We start from the raw sequence: 22,924 nt of genomic DNA, 5'->3' as shown, positions 1-22,924 counted from the left end.
GCAGTGAGCTGAGATCGTGCCACTGCACTCCAGCTTGGGTGACAGAGGGAGACTCTGTCTCAAAAAAAAAAAATTATATATATATCTCATTGGTGGTCTTTAAGGAGTTGGTTTATGAAAATGGAGAGTAAGTCAATACCTAGAGTGTATATTTATGGTTTTAAATGTGAACAAAGGCTGGGCATGGTGCCTCACACCTGTATCCCAGCACTTTGGGAGGCCAAAGCAGGTGGATCACCTGAAGGTCAGGAGTTCAAGACCAGCCTGGTCAACATGGTGAAACCCCCTCTCTACTAAAAATACAAAAATTATCTGGGTGTGGTGGTGCACGCCTATAATCCCAGCTGCTCAGTAGGCTGAGGCAGGAAAATCGCTTGAACCCGGGAGGTGGAGGTTGCAGTAAATCGAGATCGTGCCACTGCACTCCAGCCTGGGCGACAGAATGAGACTCCATCTCAGGAAAAAAAACAAAAAACAAAAAAAAAACAGGTAGGCCGAGCACAGTGGCTCACGCCTGTAATCCCAGCACTTTGGGAGGCTGAGATGGCCGGATCATGAGATCAGGAGATTGAGACCATCCTGGCAAACATGGTGAAACCCTGTCTCTACTAAAAATTAGACGGATGTGGTGGTGGGCATCTGTAGTCCCAGCTACTCAGGAGGCTGAGGCAGAAGAATGATGTGAACCCAGGAGGTGGAGCATGCGGTGAGCCTAGATCGCGCCACTGCACTCCAGCCTGGGTGACAGAGTGAAACTCATCTCAAAAAAAGAAACAGACAAACATTTACTAAGGTGTAGAATTTCTGCCTGTTATTGCTACCCAGCAGCTTCCTATTCCTGAGTCTGACATTGTCTCATTTTTCTTTGTGTAGATGTTTCTTTCTCAGCAAAATAGAGGAGAAGCTTACCCCTCTTCCAGAAGATAATAGTATGAATGTGGATGAAGATGGAGACCCCAGTGAGAGGATGGACGTGCAAGAGCAGGAAGAAGATATCAGCTCCCTGATCAGGAGCTGCAAGTTTTCCATGAAAATGAAGATGGTAGACAGTGCCCGGAAGCAGGTGGGTACTCATGTCTGTCTTTCCTGCTGTGTCACAGGTTTGCTAAATTAGCTTTTCTCTAATTTTAGCTTTTCTTTATAGTCTGAACCTTAAAATAATTGAGTAGGTGTTATTTTTTTTCTCTCTTTATAAGTAAACTGGGCTGGGTGCAGTGGCTCACACCTGTAATCTCAGCTCTTTGAGAGGCCAAGGCAGGCGGATCACTTGAGCCCAGGAGTTAGAGACCAGCTTGGGCGACAGAGTGAGAACCTGTCTCAAAAAAAAAAGGAAACTTCAGCCAGGCGCGGTGGCTCAAGCCTGTAATCCCAGCACTTTGGGAGGCCGAGACGGGTGGATCACGAGGTCAGGAGATCGAGACCATCCTGGCTAACACAGTGAAACCCCATCTCTACTAAAAAATACAAAAAAAACTAGCCAGGCGAGGTGGTGGGCGCCTATAGTCCCAGCTACTCGTGAGGCTGAGGCCGGAGAATGGCGTGAACCCGGGAGGCGGAGCTTGCAGTGAGCTGAGATCCGGCCACTGCACTCCAGCCTGGGTGACAGAGCGAGACTCCATCTCAAAAAAAAAAAAAAGGAAACTTCAAGGAGCACTTAATCAAAAGTCTCCAGAGAGCCTCTAGAGTTTATTATATTCCTGTTAGTCATTTCAAAATGAATCCTTACCAGTTAGTTACAAATTATTTTTAGGTTTACTTTGTAGGAATTATCATTTAATACTAGGACCCTTTCTTGATATTAAGTATATACATTGCTTAAAAATTGCATGTAATCTCTTTAAATGTATATAATTTTTAAACATACTACGGAAACTTGCTATGTTAATGACCCTATATCAGTTGCTATTGCAAGGCAAAGGATGATATTCTGGTAGAAATAATATTTCTTTTTTCTAGGTTTAAATGCTCATTTATAGATTTTTCTTTGGATGAGTATAATATCAAGTAAGAATTTTTATGTTGCAAATAACAGAAAATCCAATTAGAGGCAGGCAGAGCAGGAACTGGGTGAGAGAAGAGCAGGGTGTGGCCAGAAGGGGTGATCTGAACTAAAGGATTTAGTGGTGAGCGAGTTGGGGTCATGGGGAGAGGACCCCAGTGTAGTTAGGAAACTGGCACGATGAGGGGAAAGACATGTTCCCTGCCATTATTACTATCTAGTGAGAGTGGGGGCTGCACACATGATGACAACAACACTGGTGGGCAAAGAAGAGAGATGTCAGCAAAGCCTGGAGGGCGCAGGGAAGAGAAGAGCTTCCACCTTGGACAGGGAGGTGTCTGGGGAAGGGGGATGTGATTTAGGGTAGGCTTTGTGGGTATGGAAAGATTTGCGCATGGAGAGGAGAAAGGTATTCCAGGAGTCAGGAGTCACGCACACAGAAACATGAAAGTGAGAAACAGAATGCAGAGTCTTATGCTAGGTTTACAGAGGGTGAGAGACTGCATCCTTGCAGGGTTCAGGAGGCCATTGAAGGTTCCATGCATGCTGGCCTGTTGTAAGCTGTGTGGGAGATTGACAGCTCTGGGGAAAGCAAAGACAGAGAAAGACCAGGAAGCTCCACATTAGGGGAGTGGGGTGGGAGTGAGCAGGGCAAGAGAGGTGCTCTGTAAGGAGATCCAGGACAACCCGCGGTGACAGGAGTGATGAGAGGGTCTGGCTGGGAACAACTCGGATTTCTCTCCTGGGTGGTTGAAAGGGCAGTAATTAGGAAAACCAAAGTCTGATGAAAATGTCTTTTGAAGCTTGAGAGAGAATTAGAGGTGTAGATTTAAGAAGACATTATATAAGCAACTGAAAAATAGGTCAATTGTATTCAGAATTAAAACTATTGTGCCTTACCTGAGAAGCTGAAGAATGTATAAAGACAACTCATGTAATGGGAGAAACTATTTGCAGATCACATATCTGATAAGGGTCTAGTATCCAGAATACATAAAGAATGCTTCACAACTGAACAGTAAAGAATCAACCTAATTAAGAAATGGGCATGAAGTGTTTGAATACACATTTCTCCAAAGAAGATAGGCAAATGGCCAACCAGCTCATGCAAAGATGCTCAGTGTCACTAGGCTTGAGGGAAATGCAAATCAAATCCACAATGAGAGACCGCTTCACACCCACTGTGATGGCTGGAAGCACACAGATGACAAACCTTGGAGAAGATGTGGGAAACTGGAAACCTTCTGAACTGCTGGTGGGAGTGTAAAATGGTGCATCTGCTGTGGAAAACAGTCTGGCATTTCCTCAAAAAGTTAAACATAGAGGCTGGTCCAAGTGCAGTGGTTTTCACAACTAATTGATCACAACCATTTACCAGATTTCTTTGTTGATTCTCCACTTCTGATGCTTCACTTGACTATACTTTAAAAAAAAAATGTCAAGGCCGGGCGCTCACGCTTGTAATCCCAGCACTTTGGGGAGGCCGAGACAGGTGGATCACCTGAGGTCAGGGGTTCAAGACCAGCCTTACCAACATGGTGAAACCCTGTCTCTACTAAAAATACAAAAATTAGCTGGACTTGGTGGCACATGCCTGTAATCCCAGCTACTCAGAAGGCTGAGGCAGGAGAATCAGTTGAACCTGGGAGATGGAGGTTGCAGAGAGTGAAGATTGTGCCACTGTGCTCCAGCCTGGGTGACAAGAACAAAACTTTGCCTCAAACAAACAAACAAAAACAGTTGAACCTAGAGTTACCTTATGACACAGCAATTACACTCCCAGACCCATGAGAAACAAAAGCTTAAGTTCACATGGAAATTAATACACAAATGTTGACAGGGGCATTATTCAAAATAGCTGGAAGGTGGCAGCAACCCAAATAAGATGTGGCATGTCCAGCCAGGTGCAGTGGCTCAGGCCTGTAATACCAGCACTTTGAGAGGCCGAGGCGGGCGGATCACTTGAAGTCAGAAGTCCAAGACCAGTCTGGCCAACATGGAGAAACTCCGTCTCTACTAAAAATATAAAAATGTAGCCGGGCGTGGTGGCACACACCTGTAATCCCAGGTACTTGGGAGACTGAGGCAGGAAAATTGTTTGAACCCAGGAGGCACAGGTTGCAGTGAGCTGAGATCACGTCATTGCACTCCGGCCTGGGCAATGAGTGAAACTCCATCTCAAAAAAAAAAAAAAAAGTGGCATGTCCGTGCAATGGAGTATTATTCAGCCATACTCAGCCGTAAAGAGGAAAGAAGAGCTGACAGGTACTACGACATGTATGAACCTAAAAAACATCATGCTAAGTAAAAGATGCCATCACCACTTGTTTTCTGATACCATTGTTACAAAATGTCTGGTGTAGGCAAATCAATAGAGACAGGAAGGGAATTTACGGTTGCCAGTGGCTGGGTAGTGACTCGGAATAGACAGTGAGTTTCTTTTTGGGGTAATGAAAATGTTCTGGAATTAGGGGTGGTGGTTGCACAACTTTGTAAATATACTCAAAAATACTGAATTGTACCCACCCTGCCCCCACCTTTTTTTGTTTGTTTGTTTTTTTGAGACAGTCTTGCTCTGTTTCCCGGGGTGGAGTACACAGCAACTCACTGCAGCCTCAACCTCCCAGGTTCAAGTGATCCTACTACCTTAGTGTCCAGAGTAACTGGGACTACAGGCACGTGCCATGGTGCTGGCTAATTTTTAAAATTTTTTTAGAGGCAGAGTCTTACTATGTTGCCTAGTCTGGTTTCAGACTCCTAGACTCAGGTAATCCTCCCTCCTTGGCCTTCCAAAGTGCTGGGATTACAGGCCTGAGCCACTAAACCTGGCCTGAATTGTACTCTTTAAATATGGATTATGCCCCAGTGATACATTTAGAGACATAATTGAAGCTAAAGAAATAGATTTGTTACTCTCTGGTGGATTGTGTCGTGCAAAGGGAGAAGCAGGCCAATTTGAAACTTCTGTCACTTGTGTATCATCATACCACCTTCTCTCTTTTTCTGTTAATACAGAACAATTTCTCACTTGCCATGAAACTACTGAAGGAGCTGCATAAAGAGTCAAAAACCAGAGACGATTGGCTGGTGAGCTGGGTGCAGAGCTACTGCCGCTTGAGCCACTGCCGGAGCCGATCCCAGGGCTGCTCTGAGCAGGTGCTCACTGTGCTGAAAACAGTCTCTTTGTTGGGTAAGTTGACCGCTTTTATCCACATACATCTTAGAGGGCTGTGTTACATTGTCTTGTGTATCTTCTTATTCTTTGTGCTGCATCATATGACATTTGGGAGGTAAATCTTTGCAGTAATTTTAGTGAATATAGCAAAGTGAGCCAGAGAATGATAGTTTAATTATTCTGAAAACTTTGTTTGCATATAAGATATAAACAAACATGAAAAGCCATTTCAGCCTGGGTGCAGTGGCTCATGCCTGTAATCCCAGCAGTTTGGGTGGCCAAGGTGGGTGGATCACGAGGTCAGGAGATCGAGAACATCCTGGCCAACATGATGAAACCCCATCTCTACTAAAAAAAAAAAAATTAGGCCGGGCACGGTGGCTCACACCTGTAATCCCAGCACTTTGGGAGGCCGAGGCGGGTGGATCACAAGGTCAGGAGATCGAGACCATCCTGGCTAACAAAGTGAAAGCCTGTGTCTACTGAAAATACAAAAAAATTACGCCAGGTTTGGTGGTGGGCGCCTGTAGTCCCAGCTACTTGGGAGGCTGAGGCAGGAGAACGGCGTGAACCTGGGAGATGGAGCTTGCAGTGAGCTGAGATCGCTCCACTACACTCCAGCCTAGGCGATAGAGCAGGACTCCATCTCAAAAAACAAAAACAAAAACTAGCTGGGCGTGGTGGCAGGCGCATGTCTGTAGTCCCAGCTGCTCTGGAGCCTGAGGCAGGAGAATCGCTTGAACCTGGCAGGTGGAGGTTGCAGCGAGCCCAAATCGCACCACTGCACTCCAGCCTGGTTGACAAGAGCAAAACTCCGTCTCAAAAAAAAAAAAAAAAAAAAAAAAAAAGCCGTTTCCTCCTGAAATAGTGTAGTCTTTAAGACTACATTAAAGGAGGAAAGCTTTCTTGGGCAGGTTTGGGTCTTGTCCCCTGCCTGCTCTGTTGCCCTGTGTCTGAGGATGTGTGCTAGTATTCTGATCAGGCATGATCTAGCTGGGTTCCCAGACCAGCTCTGAAGTATCAGCCTCAATAAAGGTGTCTAGGGGAGAAGCACTCTTTTACACTGATCCCAGGAGGAGAAGATCATTCTAGTTGGACGTTGTGGCATGCACCCTTAGTCCCAGCTACTGGGGAGCCTGAGGCGGGAGGATAGCTTGAGATCAGGAGTTCGAGGCTGCATTGAGCCATGATTGTGCCTGTGTGAGTAGCCACTGTATTCTGACCTGGGCAACATAGTGAGACCCTGTGTCTAAAAAAAGAAGAAAATTATCCTGATGATTGCTAAATAATTATATGGGTTTTTTTGAGGGGAGGAGGAGTTTGCTGATGTTAATATTAGTGTCCATATACCCATATAATAATAATTACACAGTTAGAGTATGGTTGTAGTTCGTAACAGCCTTGCATGATAAGCTGGGCCAGTAGTTGTGATCCTGTGTGTGAGATAACTCTGGCAGAGAACTGTCAGACCATAGGCAAGGAGGGCATGTGGTTTGATCAGGCCTCCTAGTTTCAACACTGTTATCGCACCTCTGGACACTGCAGACTTAACCAGCGCTGATCCAGCTGCTTGCCCAGAACCACACAGTCATAGCAGAACTAGAACTTTAAATGCAGCAGTGCCTGTTGCTTCATTTGCTATGGGCTACAGTGCCAATTTAAAGACCTACTCTGGATTATTAATTTATGTACAAACACAGTACTTATTTCCTATTCTTTATAACAGAATTAGGTGCTTTGAAAAATTGCTGAATGATGATGCTTGAATAAAAAGTTAATTCATGAAAGTTTCAATTGCTTAGCCTCTGTGGACTTTGATACAGTTACTTCTAACAAAGAACATTTTTCATTAATAATGTGAGTTCAAGGAATTCCCTAGCCAGTATTTGAAGTCAGTTTCTTATACTTTCAATATTTATTTTTATTGATTTATTAATAGAAAACTTTAGGCCAAGCACGGTGGCTCACACTTGTAATCTCAGCATTTTCGGAGGCCAAGTTGGGAGGATTGCTTGAACATAGGAGTTCGAGACCAGCCTGGGCAACATGGCGAAACCCCATCTCTACCAAAAATACAAAAAATAGCCGGGCATGGTGGTACAAGCCTATAGTCCCAGCTAATTGGGAGGTTGAGGTGGGATGATCGCTTGAGCCCGGGAGGCAGAGGTTGCAGTGAGCCAAGATCGTGTCATTGCACTCCAGCCTGGGTAACAGAGGGAGACCCTGTTCCAAAAACAAAAGAAAACTTTTGTAGACAACGAATTTCTTCTTTTTAATTACACACACACACACAGTGTTTGTTTTTGTTTTGTTTGTTTGTTTTTTTAATCCAACAGATGAGAACAACGTGTCAAGCTACTTAAGCAAAAATATTCTGGCTTCCCGTGACCAGAACATTCTCTTGGGTACAACTTACAGGATCATAGCTAATGCTCTCAGCAGTGAGCCAGCCTGCCTTGCTGAAATCGAGGAGGACAAGGCTAGAAGAATCTTAGAGCTTTCTGGATCCAGTTCAGAGGATTCGGAGAAGGTAATACTGGAAGAATGTTTTATATGAGTGTGCTGTGTATGTCTTCAATGTGCAGTGTTCAGGCTACAGGAAAGTAATAGGGTATTGCTTTGTGTTTTTAAAATATATTTGACAGTTATGCACAGCCAATTTTCTTATGTGGAAAATTGACATTCTTTGTGCTTCCTGTTTATTTGAATGATACAAATTTTTTAATATTAAAAGTCATGAATTTTAATTTTTTTTGGATTAAAAGAACTGTGGACAGTTCTTTTATGACTTTTGTTTATTAAATTTCCCCACCCATCACCATTCAGACGTCCCACCAGCTTACGGAACAAATCAGCCTTTTCTGCTTTTTTATTTAGTGCCTGCTTTGCTTAGCTTCTTGCCAATTATTTTGTTTTTTCAATAGTTACCTGCTTCCTTCTCATTCACTATGTCCTGCCTCACCTCAGTTGTGGGGCCTTGTCTTTTCCCTCCATGATGCTACCAGCGTCTGTGCAGGACACTGAGGGCAGGAGCCAACTTCCATCTCCCTCTTATATTCCCAACCGCCACGTACTCCACTGACCAGACCTAGCTCTGTGTTGCTTGTGCACCATCTGGCCCGCGCTGGGCTTGCATTTTTGTTTGGCCAGTTGTTATGTGCTGAGGATCTTACTGGAATTGCTTGCTCCTTCACAGCCAGTGTGGACTCTTGTTTTTCCAGTTCCATAGCTTCAGTGTTATTTTGGAACTGTTGATCATGTGTCGTGAGTCACAAATGGAAAGCAGAATTCTTTGAAAAAGCTTCAGTCATGCTCATGGGTTGAGGTCTCTGTGAATTCCAGGTGATCGCGGGTCTGTACCAGAGAGCATTCCAGCACCTCTCTGAGGCTGTGCAGGCAGCTGAGGAGGAGGCCCAGCCTCCCTCCTGGAGCTGTAGGCCTGCAGCTGGGGTGATTGATGCTTACATGACGCTGGCAGATTTCTGTGACCAACAGCTGCGCAAGGAAGAAGAGAATGCATCAGGTGAATTGCAAAATTAAAAAGCTAGTGTTCCATTATGTCAGCATAAAGTCTTATGAATTTTGTACATACTTTTGGTCTCCTATTTGTTTTCAAATTACAAATATTTTGAAAATCCTATTGTCTTTTTAAGAGACAATGGCAGCCAGGTGCAGTGGATCACTTGAGGCCAGGAGTTTGAGACCAGCCTGGCCAACGTGGTGAAACCCCAACTCTACTAAGAATACAAAAAAATTAGCTGGGTGTGGTGGCCCATGCCTGTAGTCCCAGCTGCTCAGGAGGCTGGGGCAGGAGAATCGCTTGAACCCAGGAGGCAGAGGTTGCAGTGAGCTGATATCGCACCACTGCCCACCAGCCTGGGTGACAGAGCGAGACTCCGTCTCAAAAAAAAAAAAAAGAGAGAGAGAATGAATGGCCTGTCTAAGCAACATGACCTACATTTAAATGGAGTCAAGTGGTCCTCTCTTTCCATGTGTTTAATTTATACTTTGATATTTTGCTTGCAGCTTCAATATTACTGGCTCATGTGGCCTGCTTTATGCTCCTGGAATAAATTCAGTAACCACCAACTGCCCCTTGTGTTCCCAGCCCAGGATTCAAACTGTGCTTCGTGCAGAATGGGCACTCTAATGGAAGGATTTGGCTTTAGGATAGATACAAAACTGTACCTGGTGTTTGTTGGTGTACAGTGGTAGTTAAGAAAAGAACAAAGGCCGGGTGCGGTGGCTCACGCCTGTAATCCCAGCACTTTGGGAGGCCGAGGTGGGCAGATCACAAGGTTAGGAGATCGAGACCATCCTGGCTAACATGGTGAAACCCCCATCTCTACTAAAAATACAAAAAAATTAGCCGGGCATGGTGGCAGCTACGCGGAAGGCTGAGGCAGAAGAATGGCTTGAACCCAGGAGGTGGAGCTTGCAGTGAGCAAAGATCACACCACTGCACTCCAGCCTGGGCAAGAGAGCGAGATTCCGTCTCAACAACAACAAAAAAAGAACAATGACACTAAAAAATACAAGGCAAAAAGGGAACATGTTAGCATTTAAGGTCATAGTTTATGGATAAGTGGATATATTGACCTTTGCTTTCTTCTTTGGTGTCATTGATAGTTACTGATTCTGCAGAACTGCAGGCGTATCCAGCACTTGTGGTGGAGAAAATGTTGAAAGCTTTAAAATTAAATTCCAATGAAGCCAGACTGAAGTTTCCTAGATTACTTCAGATTATAGAACGGTATCCAGAGGAGACTTTGAGTCTCATGACAAAAGAGGTTGGTGTCTTTATTCGACTTGGCGGTAAGGAACTTTACAGAACGTAAAGATGTGCTTATTTATATCCAAACGCGTTAATGTGTGCAGTTCGTGTATTATAGCTTTTCCCAGCCAGGTGTGAATTCTGCTACATTCTGAGGACATAGGTAATTTAAAGCTGCAAAAATGAGTTTTCGCATTTACCCATTTTCCTCCGTGGGTGTTGATAAGAACACTGTGTTTGAACAAGGACCCAGAGAGTTGGAGGCGGGGTGACTGTGGCCAGTCACATTTGCTGTGCCCAGTGCTTACCTGTCATTTAGCCCAGAGGGAGTGAGCAAGTTCAGCTTGCATCCCACCTCCCAGGAGCACAGCACAGCAGCACGGTGTCTAGAGGGGTCTGAGACCTGTGAGCAGGAGTGAGGGGTCAGTGTGTGGACATGGGAGGAACCTGTACCCCTCCACATGACCTGCCCCTTGGCCCCACCAAGGGCTGCACTGCCAGTTGCACTCCTGTCCTTTGGGCTCTGTCTGTGTGCAGGAGGGCTCCACTGACTTCATTTGCAAAGCGTAGGGCCTCTGAAAGGCTTCGTAGTTGACTTTTATAGACATGTAACTGGAAGACAGGGCCAAGCTTTGAGTTGAAAATGTAATAGTTTAAAAAGGGTTACATGGTTCGTTCTCTATTAGCTTTGCATGGTGAGTTTTTAAATAATGTTGATCTCTGGGCGACGGGGACCCAGTTTAACTTTTAGGGCCCTAACCACTCCCTCTACCTTTTTCTACATTCTGAATAGTAGACTTTCTCAGTAGGTATTAAACAGGTTAAGGTAAATTCAGAAATGCAACATGTATGTGTTTTTCTTCAAGGTAAGTGAGCAAATAAATAACTTTATTATGGTTTTGTTTTTTTCCAATATAATATAATATTTATACATGGTAAAAACAGCATTTGAATTTGTGAGGACATAAAGTATTCACTCTGCGTTGTCAAAACACCCAGTAGACACGTGCAGTGGAGCCGGTAGCCTCTCTCTGAGCTTACGTGAGCTGTGTGAACTGATCCGTCCTTACACGCCATGCTGTCCTCAGTGCACACTTGCACTCAGGAAACTTGTCCATACTCAAGCCTCACGCCAGCATTCCAAACACATCAGATTTTATCTTCAGAATGACACCTTAAAAGTATCAGAGGAAAATGTGAACACGTTTTTTTAAATGGTCTTGGAATGAAGAAACAAAAACCAGAATCCATGAAGCAAAGTAGTTTGACTTCTATACAGAAAAAGAAAAGAAGTACTTCTATACAGAAAAAGAAAATACCGTATACAAAGTTAAAAAAATAAAAAGCCAGGCGCAGTGGCTCATGCCTGTAATCTCAGCACTTTGGGAGGCCGAGGCGGGCAGATCACGAGGTCAGCAGTTCAAGACCAGCCTGGCCAACACGGTGAAACCCTACTAAAAAAAAAACAAAAATTAGCTGGGCCTGGTGGCGGGTGCCTGTAAACACAGCTACTTGGGAGGCTGAGACAGGAGAATCACTTGAACCCGGGAGGTGGAGGTTGCAGTGAGCCAAGATCACGCCACTGCACTCTAGCTTGGACGACAAAGCAAGACTCTGTCTTAAAAAAAAGGAACCAACTAAAAAAAAAAAAAAACAAAACCGTTTGCAACATATACAAGAAACAGAAAGCTGACATTGGCAATCTACAAAATAAATGGTCTCAACAGACCAGTAGAAAATGGTGAGAGGAAATGCATGCGTGATTAAAGGACGTAAGGCAAATAAACATGGAACATTCAGCCTCACTAATAATGAAACGTGAAAATTTAAATTAGACGTTTTTCACTTGTCAGATTGACAGTTATTTAATTTTTTTTTTTTTGAGACGGAGTCTCGCTCTCACCCAGGCTGGAGTGCAGTGGCACAATCTCAACTCGACAGTGATTTTAAAAGTTGATTATGTCCGGTGTTGGTAAAGACTTTGGAAAGTAGTCAATCTAATACTTTTAAAAATGAAAATTTGAAAAATTCTTTACCATGGCCAGGTGCGGTGGCTCATGCCTGTAATCCCAGCACTTTGGGAGGCCGAGGTAGGAAGATCATGAGGTCAAGAGATTGAGACCATCTGGGCCAATATGGTGAAACCCCATCTCTACTAAAAATACAAAAATTAGCTGGGCATGGTGGCATGCGCCTGTAGTCCCAGCTACTCAGGAGGCTGAGGCAGGAGAATTGCTTGAACCTGGGAGGCTGAGGTTGCAGTGAGACAAGATCATGCCACTGCACTCCAGCCTGGCGACAGACCGAGACTCCCTCTCAAAAAACAAAACAAAACAAAACAACAAAAAACTAAAGTTATGTGTACAGGGATGTCTACTGCAACATTACCTGTGATAAAAAATTGAAATATTCATTATAGAGCAGTAATCAACATGGAATACTACACAGCTGCCAAGAGGAATGAAGTAGAAGATTTTTCTATACGTCTGTCTAAGAACAACCAGCACTAGCTGTCTCGTGTGATTCCATTCTTGCAACAGAAGACTGTTCTGCACAGAAAGTGCCTGGGAGAGTCCAGTGATTGCCACAGCAGAAGAGAGCTGAGGGATGGAAGACTTGTTTTGTACTTGCGTTTTTATACTTCTCAGTTTTCTTTTTTTTGGACATATGTTACTTTTATAACAGATGATGTGAGATGTTTTACTCAGCATTAAGTTTCAGCTCTCTATTTTAGATCTCTTCCGTTCCCTGCTGGCAGTTCATCGGCTGGATCAGCCACATGGTGGCCTTACTGGACAAAGACCAAGCCGTTGTTGTTCAGCACATCGTGGAAGAAATCACTGATAACTACCCACAGGCTATTGTTTATCCCTTCATCATAAGCAGCGAAAGCTATTCCTTCAAGGATACTACTACTGGTCATAAGAATAAAGAGTTTGTGGCAAGGTAGGTAATATTACAGAAAGAATACGTTGATCAGATACTACAGGTTATAAAAATGTGGTTAAAGCACACATGTGGACACTTACGGTTGTTTCCAAATTAATTAGAGTTGTCATTGAAGAATAATCTTAGCCGTTGCTTTGTTGATTATATCTATTCTGGGTATGTTACTTGTTACAGGATGTATCTCCTTTGTAAAATACTTTCATCTGACATTGCTAACAAAACATTCTGCTCATATGGTCATGGTTGCTTGGGATAGACTAGTTGAGATGATTTTTGAAATCCGCTCCTGAAATTGTCCTGTAGTTTAAAATACACGGAAAGACTCCTCCTTTTAATTAGGACTCAGTAGATGGCCTCAAGTGTCATCCTGTCCACTTTTTTTTTATTATTATTATACTTTAAGTTCTAGGGTACATGCGCATAACATGCAGGTTTGTTACATATGTATACTTGTGCCATGTTGGTGTGCTGCACCCATCAACTCGTCAGCACCCATCAACTCGTCATTTACATCAGGTATAACTCCCAATGCAATCCCTTCCCCCCGCCTCCTCATAATAGGCCCTGGTGTGTGATGTTCCCTTTCCCGAGTCCAAGTGATCTCATTATTCAGTTCCCACCTATGAGTGAGAACATGCGGTGTTTGGTTTTCTGTTCTTGTGATAGTCTGCTGAGAATGATGGTTTCCAGCTGCATCCATGTCCCTACAAAGGACACGAACTCATCCTTTTTCATGGCTGCATAGTATTCCATGGTGTATATGTGCCACATTTTCTTAATCTAGTCTGTCACTGATGGACATTTGGGTTGATTCCAAGTTTTTGCTATTGTGAATAGTGCCGCAATGAACATACGTGTGCATGTGTCTTTATAGCAGCATGATTTATAATCCTTTGTGTATATACCCAGTAATGGGATGGCTGGATCATATGGTACTTGTAGTTCTAGATCCTTGAGGAGTCACCATACTGTTTTCCATAATGGTTCAACTAGTTTACAATCCCACCAATAGTGTAAAAGTGTTCCTATTTCTCCACATCCTCTCCAGCACCTGTTGTTTCCTGACTTTTTAATGATCGCCATTCTAACTGGTGTGAGATGGTATCTCATTGTGGTTTTGATTTGCATTTCTCTGATGGCCAGTATTAACGAGGATTTTTTCATGTGTCTGTTGGCTGTATGCATGTCTTCTTTTGAGAAATGTCTGTTCATATCCTTTGCCCACTTTTTGATGGGGTTGTTTGTTTTTTTCTTGTAAATTTGTTTGAGTTCTTTGTAAGTTCTGGATATTACCCCTTTGTCAGATGAGTAGGTTGCAGACATTTTCTCCCATTCTGTAGGTTGCCTGTTCACTCTGATGGTAGTTTCTTTTGCTATGCAGAAGCTCTTTAGTTTAATTAGATCCCATTTGTCAATTTTGGCTTTTGTTGCCGTTGCTTTTGGTGTTTTAGACATGAAGCCCTTGCCCATGCCTATGTCCTGAATGGTATTACCTAGGTTTTCTTCTAGGGTTTTTATAGTATTAGGTCTAACATTTAAGTCTCTAATCCATCTGGAATTAATTTTTGTATAAGGAGTAAGGAAAGGATCCAGTTTCAGCTTTCTACTTACGGCTAGCCAATTTTCTCAGCACCATTTATTAAATAGGGAATCCTTTCCCCATTTCTTGTTTTTCTCAGGTTTGTCAAAGATAAGATGGCTGTAGCTGTGTGATATTATTTCTGAGGACTCTGTTCTGTTCCATTGGTCTATATCTCTCTTTGTACCAGTACCATGCGGTTTTGGTTACTATAGCCTTGTAGTATAGTCTGAAGTCAGGTAGCGTGATGTCTCCAGCTTTGTTCTTTTGGCTTAGGATTGTCTTGGCAAGTTCCATATGAACTTTAAAGCAGTTTTTGCCAATTCTGTGAAGAAACTCATTGGTAGCTTAATGCGGATGGCATTGAATCTATAAATTACCTTGGGCAGTATGGCCATTTTCACAATATTGATTCTTCCTATCCATGAGCGTGGTATGTTCTTCCATTTGTTTGTGTCCTCTTTTATTTCACTGAGCAGTGGTTTGTAGTTCTCCTTGAAGAGGTCCTTTACATCCCTTGTAAGTTGGATTCCTAGGTATTTTATTCTCTTTGAAGCAATTGTGAATGGAAGTTCATTCATGATTTGGCTCTCTGTTTGTCTGTTACTGGTGTATAAGAATGCTTGTGATTTTTGCACATTAATTTTGTATCCTGAGACTTTCCTGAAGTTGCTTATCAGCTTAAGGAGATTTTGAGCTGAGATGATGGGGTTTTCTAAATATACAATCATGTCATCTGCAAAGAGGGACAATTTGACTTTTTCTTTTCCTAACTGAATCCCCTTGATTTCTTTCTCTTGCCTGATTGCCCTAGCCAGAACTTCCAACACTGTGTTGAATAGGAGTGGTGAGAGAGGGCATCCCTGTCTTGTGCCAGTTTTCAAAGGGAATGCTTCCACTTTTTGCCCATTCAGTATGATATTGGCTGTGGGTTTGTCATAAATAGCTCTTATTATTTTGAGATACGTTCCATCAATACCGAATTTATTGAGAGTTTTTAGCATGAAGGATAGTTGAATTTTGTCAAAGGCCTTTTCTGCATCTATTGAGATAATCATGTGGTTTTTGTCCTTGGTTTCGTTTATATGCTGGATTAAGTTTATTGATTTGTGTATGTTGAACCAGCCTTGTATCCCAGGGATGAAGCCCACTTGATCATCATGGTGGATAAGCTTTTTGATGTGCTGCTGGATTCGGTTTGCCAGTATTTTATTGAGGATTTTTGCATCGATGTTCATCAGGGATATTGGTCTAAAATTATCTTTTTTTGTTGTGTCTCTGCCAGGCTTTGGTATCAGGATGCTGTTGGCCTCATAAAATGAGTTAGGGAGGATTCCCTCTTTTTCTATTGATTGGAATAGTTTCAGAAGGAATGGTACCAGCTCCTCCTTGTACCTCTGGTAGAATTCAGCTGTGAATTCATCTGGTCCTGGACTTTTTTTGGTTGGTAGGCTATTAATTATTGCCTCCATTTCAGAGCCTGCTATTGGTCTATTCAGGGATTCAACTTCCTGGTGTAGTTTTGGGAGAGTGTAAGTGTCCAGGAAATTATCCATTTCTTCTAGATTTTCTAGTTTATTTGCGTAGAGGTGTTTATAGTATTCTCTGATGGTAGTTTGCATTTCTGTGGGGTTGGTGATGATACCCCCTTTATCATTTTTTATTGCATCTATTTGATTCTTCTCTGTTCTCTTCTTTATTAGTCTTGCTAGCAGTCTATCAATTTTGTTGATCTTTTCAAAAAACCAACTCTTGGATTCATTGATTTTTTTGGAGGGTTTTTTGTGTCTCTATCTCCCTCAGTTCTGCTCTGATCTTAGTTATTTCTTGCCTTCTGCTAACTTTTGAATGTGTTTGCTCTTGCTTCTCTGGTTCTTTTAATTGTGATGTTAGAGTGTCAATTTTAGATCTTTCCTGCTTTCTCTTGTGGGCATTTAGTGCTATACATTTCCCTCTACACACTGCTTTAAATGTGTCCCAGAGATTCTGGTATGTTGTATCTTTGTTCTCATTGGTTTCAAAGAACATCTTTATTTCTGCCTTCATTTCGTTATGTACCCAGTAGTCATTCAGGAGCAGGTTGTTCAGTTTCCATGTAGTTGAGAGGTTTTGAATGAGTTTCTTAATCCTGGGTTCTAATTTGATTGCACTGTGTTCTGCGAGACAGTTTGTTATAATTTCTATTCTTGTACATTTGCTGAGGAGTGCTTTACTTCCAATTATATGATCAATTTTGGAATAAGTGTGATGTGCTGAGAAGAATGTATATTTTGTTGATTTGGGGTGGAGAGTTCTGTAGATATCTATTAGGTCTGCTTGGTGCAGAGATGAGTTTAATTCTTGGATATCCTTGTGAACTTTCTGTCTCGTTGATCTGTCTAATGTTGACAGTAGGGTGTTGAAGTCTCCCATTATTATTGTATGGGAGTCTAAGTCTCTTTGTAAGTCTCTAAGGACTAGCTTTGTGAATCTGGGTGCTCCTGTATTGGGTGCATATATATTTAGGATAGTTAGCTCTTCCTGTTGAATTGATCCCTTTACCATTATGTAATGGCCTTCTTTGTCTCTTTTGATCTTTGATGGTTTAAAGTCTGTTTTATGAGAGACTAGGATTGTCACCCCAGTTTTTTGTTGTTGTTGTTTTCCATTTGCTTGGTAGATCTTCCTCCATCCCTTTATTTTGAGCCTATGTGTATCTCTGCATGTGAGATGGGTCTCCTGAATACAGCAAACTGATGGGTCTTGACTCTTTATCCAGTTTGCCAGTCTGTGTCTTTTAATTGGACCATTTAGTCCATTTACATTTAAGGTTAATATTGTTATGTGTGAACTTGATCCTGCCATTATGATATTAACTGGTTATTTTGCTCATTAGTTGATGCAGTTTCTTCCTATCCTCAATGGTCTTTACATCTTGGCATGTTTTTGCAATGGCTGGTACCGGTTGTTCCTTTCCATGTTTAGTGCTTCCTTCAGGGTCTCTTGTAAGGCAGGCCTGGTGGTGACAAAATCTCTAAGCATATGCTTATCTGTAAAGGATTTTATTTCTCCTTCACTTATGAAACTTAGTTTGGCTGGATATGAAATTCTGGGTTTAAAATTCTTTTCTTTAAGAATGTTGAATATTGGCCCCCACTCTCTTCTGGCTTGTAGAGTTTCTGCCCAGAGATCTGCTGTTAGTCTGATGGGCTTCCCTTTGTGGGTAACCCGACATTTCTGTCTGGCTGCCCTTAACATTTTTTCCTTCCTTTCAACTTTGGTGAATCTGACAATTATGTGTCTTGGAGTTGCTCTTCTCTAGGAGTATCTTTGTGGCGTTCTCTGTATTTCCCGAATTTGAATGTTGGCCTGCCTTACTAGGTTGGGGAAGTTCTCCTGGATGATATCCTGAAGAGTGTTTTCCAACTTGGTTCCATTTTCCCCCTCACTTTCAGGCACACCAATCAGACGCAGATTTGGTCTTTTCACATAATCCCATACTTCTTGAAGGCTTTGTTCATTTCTTTTTTCCTCTTTTTTCTTTAGACTTCTCTTCTCGCTTCATTTCATTCATTTGATCCTCAATTGCTGATACTTTCTTCCAGTTGATCGAGTCGGTTACTGAAGCTTGTGCATTTGTCACGCATTTCTCATGTCATGGTTTTTATCTCTGTCAGTTCGTTTATGGCCTTCTCTGCATTGATTATTCTAGTTATCCATTCTTCCATTCTTTTTTCAAGATTTTTAGTTTCTTTGCGCTGGGTACGTAATTCCTCCTTAGCTCTGAGAAGTTTGTTGGGCTGAAGCCTTCTTCTCTCAACTCGTCAAAGTCATTCTCCTTCCAGCTTTGATCCGTTGCTGGCGAAGAGCTGCGTTCCTTTGGAGGGGGAGATGCGCTCTTATTTTTTGAATTTCCAGCTTTTCTGCCCTGCTTTTTCCCCATCTTTGTGGTTTTATCTGCCTCTGGTCTTTGATGATGGTGACATACTGATGGGATTTTGGTGTGGGTGACCTTCCTGTTTGTTAGTTTTCCTTCTAACAGTCAGGACCCTCAGCTGTAGGTCTGTTGGAGATTGCTTGAGGTCCGCTCCAGACCCTGTTTGCCTGGGTATCAGCAGCAGAGTCTGCAGAAGATAGAATATTGCTGATCAGCAAGTGTACCTGTCTGATTCTTGCTTTGGAAGCTTAGTCTCAGGGGTGTACCCCTCCATGTGAGTTGTGGGGTGTCGGTCTGCCCCTAGTGGGGGATGTCTCCCAGTTAGGCTACTCAGGGGTCAGGGACCCACTTGAGCAGGCAGTCTGTCCATTCTCAGATCTCAACCTCTGTGTTGGGAGACCAGCTGCTCTCTTCAAAGCTGTCAGACAGAGTCGTTTGCGTCTGCAGAGGTTTCTGCTGCTTTTTTTTTGGTTTAGCTGTGCCCTGTCCCCAGAGGTGGAGTCTGCAGAGACAGGCAGGCCTCCTTGAGCTGCTGTGGGCTTCACCCAGTTTGAGCTTCCCAGCGGCTTTGTTTACCTACTTAATCCTCAGCAATGGCGGGCACCCCTTCCCCAGCCTCGCTGCTGCCTTGCAGTTAGATCGCAGACTGCTGTGCTAGCAATGAGGGAGGCTCCATGGGTGTGGGACCCTCCCAGCCAGGTGTGGGATATAATCTCCTGGTGTGGGATATAATATCCTGGTGTGCCGTTTGCTAAGACCCTTGGTAAAGCGCAGTATTGGGGTGAGAGTTACCCGATTTTCCAGGTGTTGTGTGTCTCAGTTCCCCTGGCTAGGAAAAGGGATTCCCTTCCCCCTTGCACTTCCCAGGTGAGGCGATGCCTTGCCCTGCTTCATCTCTCTCTGGTCGGGCTGCAGCAGCTGACCAGCACCGATTGTCCAGCACTCCCTAGTGAGATGAACCCAGTACCTCAGTTGAAAATGCAGAAATCACCCGTCTTCTGTGTCGCTCGTCTTCTGTGTAGCTCGCGCTGGGAGCTGGAGACTGGAGCTGTTCCTATTCCATCCTGTCCACTCTTAAATGGATTTATGAGTTGAGATTGATGACGAGTAAGCAATAGTGCACGACTCTTTCAGGGATGCTTTGTACACAAAATGTGTAGTGTTTTAGTGACATTCTCCATCATGAGGTGTTGGGGTTTGTTTGTTTGTTTGTTTTTAATTATGAGCGGATCTGCCTCATTATTTTGAATGTATTGATTTTGACAAGATGAAGAAAAGTGCCAGCCTCTTTTTTTTTTAATTTAATGTAATTTTATTTTATTTTATTTATTTTTTCGAGACGGAGTATTGCTGTGTCACTTAGTGCAGTGCAATCTCAGCTGCAACCTCTGCCTCCCAGGTTTAAGCAGTTCTCCCTGCCTCAGCCTCCTGAGTAGCTGGGATTACAAGCATATGCCACCATGCCCAGCTAATTTTTGTATTTTTAGTAGAGACAGGGTTTTGCCACGTTGGCCAGGCTGGTCTCGAACTCCTGACCTCAAGTGATCCGCCCGCCTTGGCCTCCCAAAGTGCTAGGATTAGAGGCGTGTGCCACCATGCCCGGCTGAGGCCCAGCTTCTGTTCTGGTTAGTGGGTGGCTTGTCTGTGAACACACCCTTGCCCTGCTGAGGCCCTGCCCACCATACCATTTCTCTGAACAGACAACTGTTGTCTTGAAAAATGAAAGAAGTGAAAAAGATGTGAAAGACAGTGTGTCAATAAAATGACCTTGCTGGGCATGATGGCTCATGCCTATAATACCAGCTACTTGGGAGGCTGAGGTGGAAGAATCACTTGAGGCCAAGAGTTCATGACCAGCCTTGGCAACGTAGTGAGATCTCATCTCTAAAATATTAAAGTAAAAATAAGCTAAGCATGGTGGTGCATGACTGTACTTCCAACTACTTAGGAGACTGAGGTGGGAGAATTGCTTGAGTCCAGGAATTCAAGGCTGCAGTGAGCTATGACTGAACTTGTCAGTTGCCACTGCTATACAACCTGGGCAACATAGTGAGACCCTGTTTTTTAAAAAAGTGATCTTCTCTTTCATAACGTAACTTCAGAAACTATATATATCGAGTTATATACGTCAAAATGTGAACATCAGTTGCAAGATTGGCTTTTATCTAAGAGCAGCTCTTTTTTTAATTTTAAGTTTTAATTTTTACGGGTACATAGTAGGTGTCTATGTTTATGGGGTACATGGGATACTTCAATACAGGCATTCAGTGTGTAACAATCACATCAGGTAAGTGGAGTATCCATCACTTCAAGCATTTATCATTTCTTTGTGTTATAAACATTCCAGTTATACTCTTTTAGTTATTTTTAAATGTACAATAAAAATTTACTGTAGTCACCCTGTTGTGCCACCAAATGCTAGATCCTGTTTTTCCTAACTATATTTTTGTACCCACTAACCATCCCCACTTTCCACCTCTCCTCCCCTCCCCATGAGTTCAATTGTTTTAATTTTTAGCTTCCACAAATGAGTAAGAACATGTGAAGTTTGTCTTTCTGTGCCTGACTTATTTCACATAATATAATGTCCTTCAGTTCCACCATGTTGTTTCAAGTGACAGGATCTCATTCTTTTTTATGGCTAAATAGTACTCTACTGCATGTATGTACTGTATTTTCTTCATCCATTTGTCTGTTGATGGGCACTTAGGTTGCTTCCGAATTTTGGCCGTTGTGAATAGTGCTGCAATAAACATGGGAGCGCAGATATCATACTGATATCCTTTATTTTGGGTGTATATCCAGCAGTGGGATTTCTGGATTATATGGTACTTCTAGTTGCAGTTTTTTTAAGGAATTTCCAGTGTTCTTCATAGTGGTTGTATTAGTTTACATTCCCACCAATAGTATATAGGGGTCCTCTCTCCACATCCTTGCCAGCATTCGTTATTGCTGGGGGTGAGATGGTACCTTGATGTGGTTTTGATTTGCATTTCTCTGATGTTCATTGATGTTGAGCACGTTTTTATATACCTGTTTGCCATTTGTATGTTTTCTTTAGAGAAATGTCTATTCAGATCTTTTGCCCCATTTAAAAATGAGATTAGATTTTTTTCCTGTTGAGTTGTTTGAGCTTGTTATATATTTTGGTTGTTTGTTTGTTTGTTTGTTTTTGAGACGGTGTATTGCTCTGTTGCCCAGGGTAGAGTGCAGTGGGGCAATCTCTGCTCACTGCAACCTGCGCCTCCCGGGTTCAAGCGATTCTCCTGCCTCAGCCTCCTGAGTAGCTGGGATTACAGGCAAGCACCACCATGCCCCACGAATTTTTGTATTTTTAGTAGCGACAGCGCCAGGCTGGTCTTGAATACCTGACCTTGTGATCCACCCACCTTGACCTCCCAAAGTGCTGAGATTACAAACGTGAGCCACCGTGCCCGGCCATATTTTGGTTATTAATTCCTTGTCAGATGGGTAGTTTGCAAACGTTTTCTCCCATTCTGTGGGTTGTCTCTTCTCTTTATTGTTTCCTTTGCTGTGCAGAAGCTTTTAAACTTGATGTGATCCTCCTGTTTGTCCATTTTTGCTTTGGTTGCATGTGCCTGTGGGGTATTACTCAAGAAATCTTTGTGCCCAGACCAGTGTCCTGGAGAGTTTCCTGTTTTTGTTTTTGTAGTTTTATAGGTTGAGATCTTAGATTTCAGTCTTTAATCCGTTTGGATTTGATTTTTGTATGTGGTGAGAGATAGGGGTCTAGTTTCATTATTCTGCATATGGATACCCAGTTTTCCCAGGACCATTTATTGGAGACTGTCCTTTGCCTGATGTTTGTTTTTGGCACATTTGTCAAAAAATGGGTTCACTGCAGCTGTGTAAATTTATTTCCGGGTTCTCTGTTCTATTCCATTGACTTATGTGTCTGTTTTTATGCCAGTGCTATGCTATTTGGGTTACTATAGCTCTGTAATACAATTTGAAGTTAGATAATGTGATTGTGCCAGTTTTATTCTTTTTTACTCAGGGTAGCTTTGGCTATTCTGGGTCTTTTGTGGTTCCATACAAATTTTAGGATTATTTTTTCTATGTGAAGAATGTCATTGGTATTTTGATAAGGATTGTGTTGACTCTGTAGATTGCTTTGGGTAGTGTGGACAGATTTAACAGTATTGATTCTTCCCATCCATGAACATGAGGTAACTTTGCATTTCTTTGAGTCCTCTTCAATTTCTTTCATCAGTGTTTTACAGTTTCATTGTAGAGATCTTTCACTTCTTTGGCTAAGTTTATTCCTAAGTATTTTCTTTTATTTGTGGCTGTTGTAAATAGAATTACTTTTATGATTTCTGTTTCAGATTGTTTACTGCTGGCATATAGAAATGCTACTGATTTTTGTGTGTTGATTTTTGTATCTGCAACTTTACTGAATTTATCAGTTCTGATGGTTTTGTGGTGGAGTCTTTAGATGTCTCCAAATATGAGATCATATCATCTGCAAGCAAGGATAATTTGACTTCTTCCTTTCTAATATAGATACT

At 42.6% G+C, this 22,924-nt stretch overlaps 1 protein-coding gene across 4 annotated transcripts in view; it reads left to right on the top strand.

Moving 5' to 3' along the window:
* Positions 1-22,924, top strand: part of PRKDC (protein kinase, DNA-activated, catalytic subunit) — a 189,496-nt gene that overhangs the window by 149,598 nt on the left and 16,974 nt on the right. For all 4 annotated transcript variants that reach the window (XM_008000566.3, XM_008000564.3, XM_008000565.3 and 1 more), the window contains exons 69-74: positions 874-1,063; positions 5,015-5,189; positions 7,511-7,704; positions 8,517-8,697; positions 9,804-9,964; positions 12,683-12,894. In XM_008000566.3, the coding sequence (XP_007998757.3) occupies positions 874-1,063; positions 5,015-5,189; positions 7,511-7,704; positions 8,517-8,697; positions 9,804-9,964; positions 12,683-12,894 (1,113 nt within the window). The remainder of the gene's footprint in view (positions 1-873; positions 1,064-5,014; positions 5,190-7,510; positions 7,705-8,516; positions 8,698-9,803; positions 9,965-12,682; positions 12,895-22,924) is intronic.

The sequence above is a fragment of the Chlorocebus sabaeus genome, chromosome 8 (genome assembly GCF_047675955.1).
Source record: "Chlorocebus sabaeus isolate Y175 chromosome 8, mChlSab1.0.hap1, whole genome shotgun sequence".
NCBI lineage: Eukaryota > Metazoa > Chordata > Mammalia > Primates > Cercopithecidae > Chlorocebus > Chlorocebus sabaeus.
Note: the sequence above shows the minus strand (reverse complement) of the source record. Positions and strands in the feature narration are given on the sequence as shown.